Source organism: Zalophus californianus, chromosome 5, assembly GCF_009762305.2.
Source record: "Zalophus californianus isolate mZalCal1 chromosome 5, mZalCal1.pri.v2, whole genome shotgun sequence".
NCBI lineage: Eukaryota > Metazoa > Chordata > Mammalia > Carnivora > Otariidae > Zalophus > Zalophus californianus.
The window spans coordinates 28,180,004-28,190,049 of record NC_045599.1 but is presented as its reverse complement, the minus strand read 5'-3'; the positions used below and the strand labels follow the sequence as shown (position 1 = coordinate 28,190,049).

Sequence of the window (10,046 nt, the reverse complement as noted above, 5' to 3'; positions counted from 1 at the left end):
TCTTAAACTACAAATCTTTAATTTTACAAAATCAAAAAGCAGTCCAACTATTGCCCATTTATGATGATAAAAATTGAAACAAAAACTGGAACATTTTGTAAAAATTCTATTATAACATTCTTAAGTCCAGTTCATATTGTTCCACTGAGTCAAGTAAGATTTAAGTTCAAGGGGGGTGGGGAGAGGACACAAAATTAGAGAATTTTACCTTTGTTTGAGGAGATGATCACAATTTCATTTCAAGAGGATAAGGTGAAAAGCCCCTTAGTGACTTGTATACTTTATTACTGTCAATAGAAAGTCCAAATATTTCCATTTTTTTTAAACTTCTGGGATATTATCCAGGTATTTAAAATATTGATATTTAAAGTTTACATTAAAGGACATCATATGCTGAAAACAGGCCTGCTTTAAATACAGTTTGATAATTCTGGTGTTGCTTACTGAAAGATTTCTTTAGCAAATACTGGTTCCATATATTTAAAAAAAATCAGCAAGACAATTTTAAAAATCTTAATTTACAATACATTGTAAACGAGACAACAACTGCCACATGTGTCACAGACCAGCACAAGTAAAAAGTTTCTTCCAGATGTTTTATAGGACTTTGTATCTTCCTTTATTTGTTGGTTGGTATGAATTTTGCTACAAGAGAAAAAAAAAGATACATAGTCAGAAAAAGCAAAGAAAAAAAAAAGAAAAAAAGAAATACATGTCAAAGAAATTTCCTTTCCAAACTTACAGCATTACCAGATATTTAGAACAGAAAATGTTAGTATTATCATACTGAGGAAGAATAAACTCTTCAATAACCAATCATCTGTCTGTGTTCACGGGACTACTCTTGGACAACAGTTTTGAACCAACTAATGGTGGTGGCATCAAGGTTCTTTCTCTATTACTCCTTGGTGAAACAGTCGTAAAAGCCCTTGACTTAAAGGTTATTAAAAAAAAAAAAAAGAAAAAGAAGATTGTTTTTCTTCTTCCTTCCTGTTTCGTGTAGCTTCTATTCTTTAAACTTTTTATCCCCCCGAAGAAAGTTCTGTAAGGGGAATTTTAGGAAAGACCTCAAACACACATTTGTACAGAAAGGACAAAGTGTACACACGATAGGTAGTTTACAAGCTTCAACTGGCACCAAAGACACAGGGATGGGGGCGACTGAGTGGCTCAGTTGGTTAAGGATCTGGACTCGATTTCAGCTCAGGATATGATCTCAGGGTTGTGGGATCGAGCCCCAACGCCAGCTTCACACTCAGCTGGGAGTTTGCTTCTCTCCCTCTGCCCCTCCCCCACCTGGTGTGCACTCTCTAAAGTAAATCTTAAAAAAAAAAAAAAAAGACACAGGGATGTGTTCACCTTCTTTGGGAAGGTGGTCTATAAAAAGATGCCTTTTCCATGACATAACCTCTTTGGAAAATTACTTAAAACTTATGTAAAGCTAACTACGTCTACACTATAACTAGCAATTCTACCTCAAGGTATATACCCGAGAGAAAAGCATACTGTATGTACAAAAAAGACATGAAAGAATTCTCAGAGAAGGGTCACCTGGGTGACTCAGTTTGTTAAGCATCCGACTCTTGGTCTCGGCTCAGGTCGTGATCTCAGGGTTGTGAGATCCAAGCCCTATATTGCTCCAAGCTCAGCGCGGAGTCTGCTTAAGACTGTCTCTCCCTTTCCCTCTGCCCCTGCCCCTGGCACTGTCTCTCTCTCTCTCTCTCAAATAAAAGAAAAAAAAAAAAAAAGAGGAGCGCCTGGGTGGCTCAGTCGGTTAAACGTCTAACTTTGGCTCGGGTCATGATCTCAGGGTCCTGGGATTGAGCCTCACATCGGGCTCCCTGCTCAGTGGGGAATCTGCTTCTCCCTCTCCCTCTGCCTCCTCCCCCCTGCTCATGCTCTGTCTCTCTCTCAAATAAATAAAAAATCTTAAAAAAAAAAAAAGAATGCTCAGAGAAGTGTTATTCATAAAAAAGAAAGTAAAACAGTCCCAAAGTCCAATACATAAATTGTGGGTATATTCACAATTAAATACTACACAGCCATGAAAGACAATTAATTACTGCTACATGCAACAACATGGATTTCCTCCAAGTAATGTTGAGTCAAAGAAATTAGATACAAAAGAGTACACAGCAATCGATCCCACTTATATGGAGTTCAAAAACAGGTGCAACATCTACCATGTTGAAATACTGTTACATTTGAGGGAGATGAATAGTGACAGGAGGGGTATGCAGGGGGCTTCTGGAATGCTGGTATTGTACTACGTTTCTTGATCTGGGCAGTGATGACATCAGTGTGCTTCCTTCATGAAAATTCACCAAGCTATGTGTTTATGACTTGTGTACTTTTCTGAATTTATATAACAGTTCAATAAAATATTTAGTAAAACAAATAAGTAAGTCTTTGAGGTTTTCACTCACCAGCCGAATCAGTTCTTCTTTTATAAGCCTGGTGATTTCTGCTTTTGCTTTCTGCACAGCCAGTTCGTTGGCACCTGATGAGGAAGAGGAAAACATTATTCGTATTACTAGAATTACACTGGATGTTTATCCATGTCATGGAGATCCAGTAGGAAATACAGTAGATGACTTTTAGAAACACTGTACTGCCTGCCAAGATAGCCTTTCAGAACCTGGTGGAACATCATCCACATTATATAATGGCTGCTTATTATTCTGGTTACTTCTAGAGTTTCAAATGTAACCAATGAGATCACATTACATGTAGTGTTAAAGAGTTCTTGGTAGGGGGGCGCCTGGGTGGCTCAGTTGTTAAGTGTCTGCCTTCAGCTCAGGTCATGGTCCCAGGGCCCTGGGATCGAGCCCCGCATCCGGCTCCCTGCTCAGCAGAAGCCTGCTTCTCCCTCTCCCACTCCCCCGCTTGTGTTCCTGCTCTCGCTGTCTCTGTCAAATAAATAAATAAAATCCTAAAAAAAAAAAAAAAAAAAAGAGTTCTTGGTAGGGGGGCACCTGGGTGGCACAGATGGTTAAGTGTCCAACTCTTGTTTCAATTCAGGTCATAATTTCAGGGGCATGAGATCAAGCCTCTCGTCCTGCTGCACACTCAGCAAGGAGTCTGTTTGAGATTCTCTCTCCCTCTCCCTCTGCCCCTCCTGCTTGTGCTCTCTCTCTCAAATAAATAAATAAATTTAAAAAAAAAAAAAAGAGTTCTTGGTATGATTAAAAAGAGCAAAGAAAAGATGATTAGCACTTTGTCCAAAACAGACTAAGAAAAAGTTGAAGAGAAATATAAACTCCTTGGTTCATTTATTTAACAAATATTTATTGGACATTTATATTCCCTAAGGTGGAGGACACCCAAGTTGAAGGAGAAGTGATGCCATGGAAAATTCTGCAAAGGGAATCCCATGTGCAATGGTACAGATTAAGAAAGGCATGCTTAGGGCACCTGGGTGGCTCAGTTGGTTAAGCATCTGTCTTGGGCTCAAGTCATGATCCCAGGGTCCTGGGATCAAGTCCCCCACCAGGCTCCCTGCTCAGTGGGAAACCTGCTTCTCACTCTCCTTCTCCCTCCCTGCTCGTGCTCTCTCTCTTAAATAAATAATCTAGGGAAAAAAAACAAGGGGAAAAAAGGCATGATTACTGAAGAGTAAGATAAGTAGAGTGTGGTTGGAAAAGAGTGTAAAAGAACCCAGCGAGACAGCCTAGAGGATGAGGCAGGCTGGAGACATTCTTTCATGTAGTTACTTCCATTCAAGACGTATTAAGTACCTACTGTGTATGCACAGAGTGAGAGATTCATTATACAAAGAATTCATTCATGCTCCTGATGATCTTGCAGACTATCAGAAAAACAACCTTGTAAAGATATTGCAACAGAATAAGAAGGTAGGAAGTAGTCTACCAAAATGACTTCTAAATATCATTCCTTACAAAAACCTCTCCCTCAGTTCTCCAGGGAGATTTAAGTGGCTAAGAGTTGAGAAGCAAAAAAACTAAAAGGAAAAACAGGTATTATCAGCAGTCATCATGGTAGATGAAATTCGATTCTGAGATTGCTGTAGTTGAAGAGCTCATGTGACATCCAGTTGCAAATGTCAGTAAGGTCAATGGAAATAAGGACCAGAAATAAAGGAGACATGGAGATGAGAGAGCCATGAAGGGTAGTGTGGAGGGATCTGCAGCCAAGGGACAATGCTAGGAGCAGGTAAGTCTACATAGGTAGCATACACCAAAAAAATAATAAAAATAAATAAATAAAAGTTAAAAAAGGGTGGGGGGGCGGCTGGGTGGCTCAGTCGATTAAGCGTCCGACTCTTGATTTCGGCTCAGGTCATGATCTGACAGTCTTGAGATCAAGCCCCACGTTGAGTTCTGCACTGGCTGTGGAGCCTGCTTAAGATTCTCTCTCTCCCTCTGCCTCACCACTCCCCTCTTTCTCTTTCTCAAAAAAACCCCAAATAGACAAACAATAAAATAAAAATTAAAAAAAAAAGTAGGTAAGTAGCACAGTGCACACTGATAAAAATGGAAGAGCTGGACCAACAGACTAGAAATTAAGGACTAGGAGTGAAATGTTAAACAACAGGAGAACCAGGGATCCAATATATAAAACTATATATTTATCATTCTATGTAAGAAAATGAAATGAGGAAAACAAGTCACAAGAATTCCCCTTATTAGACGTGAATAACTTTTTCTGATCCCAGAAGGAGCAAAGGAAAGGAAGAGGGGAGGAAGGGAAGGAGATGAAGAAGGAAAAAGAAGAAGAGAGGAGAAAGAGCAAGGGGAGGAGGAAGAAGAAACAGTTTTAACAATAGGAGTATGGCTGTGAAGTAGCAACATATCTAATTTAAATCCTACACCTCCACCAGCCAGCAACCACACATTTTAAAGCTGTGGGTGCTGGAAGAGAAGAGAAGTGGATGAAAGTAACAAAAGTGAATCAAGAGTGAAGCCAGACTAAAAATTACAACCAAAATGAAATTCAGGAGAAAAATATGCTACTTGGCATGAGTTGGTGTGAAGCTTGTTGATACCCTGTGCTATTTTAAAAAAAAAGAAAACGACACTCTCACCTAAATCCAAGTAGAAGAGTAATTTTCCTACTTTAGTTAGAGCCTGACCATTTGGACCAGTTTAAAGTTTTGACTTATAAAGCTTCTTTAGGTAATAGGTTACATATGTTTATAAGCTGCCATGGAAAAGAGGCATTTCCTTTCACTGGTCCTAAAACAACTCTGGCTGCTTTTAAGGGATTCTCCACTAGTAAAAAGAGAGAGTCACAAAACAGGCTATAAATTATATAGGATGGCTAGGCACATAAGTCCTTCCTGTTCTCCTTCCCGCTGCCTGGTGGGAGGCCTGAAACTGCTGAGCCACACAGAGTCTCCAAGGAGCCAGGCAGTAGGGTCCCATCAATTACAGAACTAGAAACAGATGACAATGGCTCCTTCCAACACCTGTTTTCATCCTATTAGACTTCAGTTATCTGGCTGACGTTTCAAAAACTAAAAAATCCTTTAAAAAACTAATCATCTATGAAAATCTCAAAGCTCTGGATCACTTTAATTACTAATCTCCAGTTCTTAACCGTCACTATGGCTCTAGAATTCTAAAGATTCATTTTTGACAAGATTATCTTATAACATAGGAGGAAAAAAGCTGGCTTAGATTATAAAAACTAGACGTTATTTCCTAAGCACAAGTTGACAGTGGAGAGAAGTGACCAGAAGCATTCTAAGTGGATGGAAAATTCAAGCAGAAGCTGTGTGCTTCTCACTTCACTTGGCAGTAGAGGAGATATGTTCTGATAAAGTTCTATGTAAGATGAACCTTGATATATTACACTATACTAAACATAAGTACCTTTAAATTCAAGAATTACATAGAGGATCCTTTCTCAAAGCAAACAATTATATCTGATTTATGTCTTTATAAGGCAGGCAGTTAAAGATACTGGTTTTGCTTAAATGACACCCATGATATTCAAGCTGAAAATAAAAGGTTGATTACATGTATACCAAGGGTTTTATCATCAGATTCCACTGGAAGACACTGTGTCTCCATCCTGTATGGCCTAAAGAACACTGGAGTAGGGGAGACCTGTTCAGTTCCAAGTGCAGAAAGATGTCAGTGTAATTTTCTCTCCTTGAAGAAGTAGGTGCCAGCAATCCTCATTTTACTACACAGTAAGGAAGAGTATCACATGATTTAGAAACACACAGTCACTGGTAGAACAAAAGTCTTTCAGGACACATAAAAGGATGCATTTAAATACCTGACTTAATAAAAGTCACAATCACAAAAAAAAACCAAACATGCAATTTGCTTAGTTCTAGCTCTACATCCTTTGTACACCATTTTAAAATATGCATGAATCTTAAATATGCATGCATTTTAAAATATGCAGGAAATAATGGCAGAATGGCAATAACATGGAACATATAAAGGCTGCATTTGAGTCTCCCCATTGCCACAATTCATCATTAACTTTAAAAAGTCCAATAGTGACAGTGCATCAGTAAAAATGGCAGAGCCTGGAACTCCAAAATCCTGTCCTTGGACAAAAAGTGAATAAATTTGCAAAAATCTGAAATCAACTGTATCAGAAATTTGGAAACTAATCAAAAGTTTATAGCACCAGGCAAATACTTACTAAGCGAAAAAAACAAAACAGCATAACCTTGGCAACAGCACTTGTCAGTGCTTTAACTTACTCTGACCCTATCTCGCACTTTTAGCCAGGAAATGATTTCTACTTAGGGGTAGACGGGATACACACAATACATGTGTTTCTCTTCTTGTGTCTTCATGCTAAGATGCCACACAAAAACAACTGAGGTCACCAATTCAAAGGAAAGTGACTAAACAGGCACAGCACTAATTAACTTTTAGTCATGTTAGTGGGATTCCTTGGTTTGGCCAGGAAAGAATCAAATCCTAATATGTAAGCAAATCATCTGTAGATTATATTCAGTAAAGAACTTACCTAAAATTATAAAGTCTTCACAGAATCAAAGAAATGCCAAAATATAGCAAGAAAAAACTAACAGTCACTAACAGTGACCTTATTTACAATATACTTTCAATGGATCTAAATACCTTCTAATGATCTTTCCAACAATAAACTTTAGAGAAAAGCTAACCATTACAGTAGCCACCAGCCATGTATGTGGCTATTTAAATTTAAATTAATAAAAATTGGGGCACCTGGCTGGCTTAGTCAGTAGAGCATGCAACTCTTGATCTCACTGTCATGAGTTTGAGCCCCACAATGGGTATAGAGATTACTTAAAAAAAAAATAAAAAAGTGGGGCGCCTGGGTGGCTCAGTTGTTAAACGTCTGCCTTCGGCTCAGGTCATGATCCCAGGGTCCTGGGACTGAGGCCCACATCAGGCTCCCTGCTCAGTGGGAAGCCTGCTTCTCCCTCTCCCACTCCCCCTGCTTGTGTTCCCTCTCTCGCTGTGTCTCTCTCTCTCTCTCTCTGTCAAATAAATAAATAAATAAATCTTAAAAAAAAATAAAAAATATGAATTCCTTTACAAAAATTAAATAAAATTTACAAATGTCAGTCACACTGGCCATATTCTGAGTGCTCCATAGCCATCACAGAGCGTTCTCTTGGATAGTGCAGCTTTAAAAAGATCAAATAGAGGACATGCCTGTCAAGTAATACTTTGTATCCTGAAGACAAGTGACTACAGGGCTTAATCAGATGCATTACTCAGAAAATTTAGAGAACAGAGAACTGAGAAGAGAGTAGATGATAAAGTCACCACACCCACAGAACTCTAGTAGGGGAAGGACACAGACAAGTAAAAATATATTACAACTCCTGTGATGAGTACTGTGAAGAAAAACAAACAGGTAAAGAGCTACAGAGTGAAGAGGGATGAGGTAAGGCTTCTTGGTCAGAAGTGATGTGTGCGCCTCAAAGTAGACTAGTACCCGAGATAATATGTGATGTGAGAGAGGCTTCTCTGGAGCCATCAAAGCTATTTAAAGCACTATGTATGTAGACTCTGAGCTTACAGAACACACAGAATCAACCTCTCCACAGCTCCAAAACCAGTATGCAACAAATACTTAGTTCATTAAATAGATGAAGTGGATCTGGCTGGTCTACCCTTGTAAGTCTATTAAAGATATTCAGATTAAATTTAAATGAAGGGAGGCAAGTTGTCCTACTATGCAGTGGAATAATACATTAGGGGAAAAATAAAAATGGAAACTCTTTTGAACTCATTCATGAATGTGTGAAATAAAGTTAAAAAGCAAATCTGACTGGGGTGCCTGGGAGGCTCACTCAGTTCAGCATCCAAATCTTAGGTTAGGTTCAGATCATGATCTCAGGGTCATGAGATCTAACCCTGCGTCAGGGTCCACGCTCAGCAAGCAGTCCGCTTGAGATTTTCTCCCTTATATTCTCCCTCTGCCACTCTCCCCACTCCTGTACACTCTCTCTCTCTCTCACACACAAACACAGACACACACACAATCTCTCCAATAAATTAAAATCTAAAAACAAAACAGAACACACAAAAAAACCCAAATCTGATCACTCTATATTATACCTTACTTATATACTTTGTGTTATGGTATTATCTGTCCTCTTCTAGTTTTTTTTAAAGATATGCATGAACTTTTATGGGCATAATTTCACAGGGAATACTTGCTTGGATAAACATTAAGTGAACTAATATACTGATTTGCTTTCTAATCTAAACTTCGGCCAGAATATTCTACTTATTAGAAGCATAAACACAACAGTCCTTAAAATACATGTTTTCTTTTAGAGTGATTTTCTAATTTGACTGAATAGTCAAGACTAAAAGAGTTCCATAAACAGATCATTCACCTTTCTATACGTACTGAATTTCTAAATAAAGACCTTAAATGATATATGAAACTATTTTTTTCTTATACATGTTCCTTATTTTTATACTCTCTCGAAGTGACCTTACATTCTCTCCATGTCTGTTACATTTCTATCAACTCACCTAACTCAAGACTGCAACAGAACCAACAATACATACTTTCAATTGCCAAGTAAATTTTCCGCTCTCCTTCCTTAGGTTCTTTGCCAGGTGGGAAATATGTTCCTCTGATTGTAATTGCAGCTTCGGAATATTCACTGATTCTCTGCAGAGCTTCCTTAGAGGTAACTTTCCACCTAGCAGTCTATGGAAGAAAGGGTGGGGGGAAAAAATCACTTCACAACAGGACAAGAACCTGGTGTAATGACAAAGAATAGGCTTAAATAATATGATGTTTAATATTAAGAATATAATTAACACCTTCACATAAAACCATTTAGATCCTAATATAACTAGAAAATATTCATAAAAATAAAATTTCTATTGTTGTCTCCCTCATCTAAATAAAAAGTGAAGTAGCTATTAAAATGTTCACGGGTTTTAAAGAAGTTATTTTTGCTCCTAAAGAAGCAAGAGTTTTTACTCCTTGATTCAAAAAGGTTTAAAACTGTTACTTGCCTGTGGGAAGTCATTGATCTCTAATTCTTCCTCATATCTCTTAAAAGATTCATTCTGTCCACCATCCTGTCTCTCTTCCTCTTGTTTCTCCAAAGGCACATAATTGAGCTTGGCATTGATCTTTTCAGCAAGTTGCTCTGCAATGGTTTTGGCAGACACAGTGGGAGCCAGAATGGTGCCACCTCTGAGAATTGCATTGGTGGCCTGTTGCATCACATCCTGCAGTTAAAGAAGACCTACAGTCAAATCTCAAATGAGGGCAGAGACAGGATCAGGGATCCTACCACAAATTATTCTGCAAAGCCACTAACTAGAAGCATCTTTCAAATGCAGAGTCCTACTCATGTGCAATTTAGCAGTACATATTAATAGTTTAATATATCTCTCTTACTTTGATGAGAAAAATAAAAAACATTCAACTCTATTATTAAAAATTCTACTGGATCATAGAGAATTAGGTAACTCTTGATATCAAATATAGTGAAATACTTCTAAAATCATTTATATAACTTTGTGGCTCCTAAGAATTTCCTCTAAATTAGAATCTTTGTCCATTACCACCACTGAGCTCTCCTCCCCTCA

At 38.2% G+C, this 10,046-nt stretch overlaps 1 protein-coding gene across 2 annotated transcripts in view; it reads right to left on the bottom strand.

Moving 5' to 3' along the window:
- Positions 1-10,046, bottom strand: part of DDX46 (DEAD-box helicase 46) — a 75,580-nt gene continuing 65,534 nt past the window's right edge. For both annotated transcript variants that reach the window (XM_027605413.1, XM_027605414.1), the window contains exons 20-23: positions 9,465-9,683; positions 9,006-9,150; positions 2,427-2,500; positions 1-645 (exon numbers count right to left, since the gene is read on the bottom strand). In XM_027605413.1, coding sequence (XP_027461214.1) covers positions 598-645; positions 2,427-2,500; positions 9,006-9,150; positions 9,465-9,683 — 486 coding nt within the window. In that variant the 3' untranslated portion in view covers positions 1-597. The remainder of the gene's footprint in view (positions 646-2,426; positions 2,501-9,005; positions 9,151-9,464; positions 9,684-10,046) is intronic.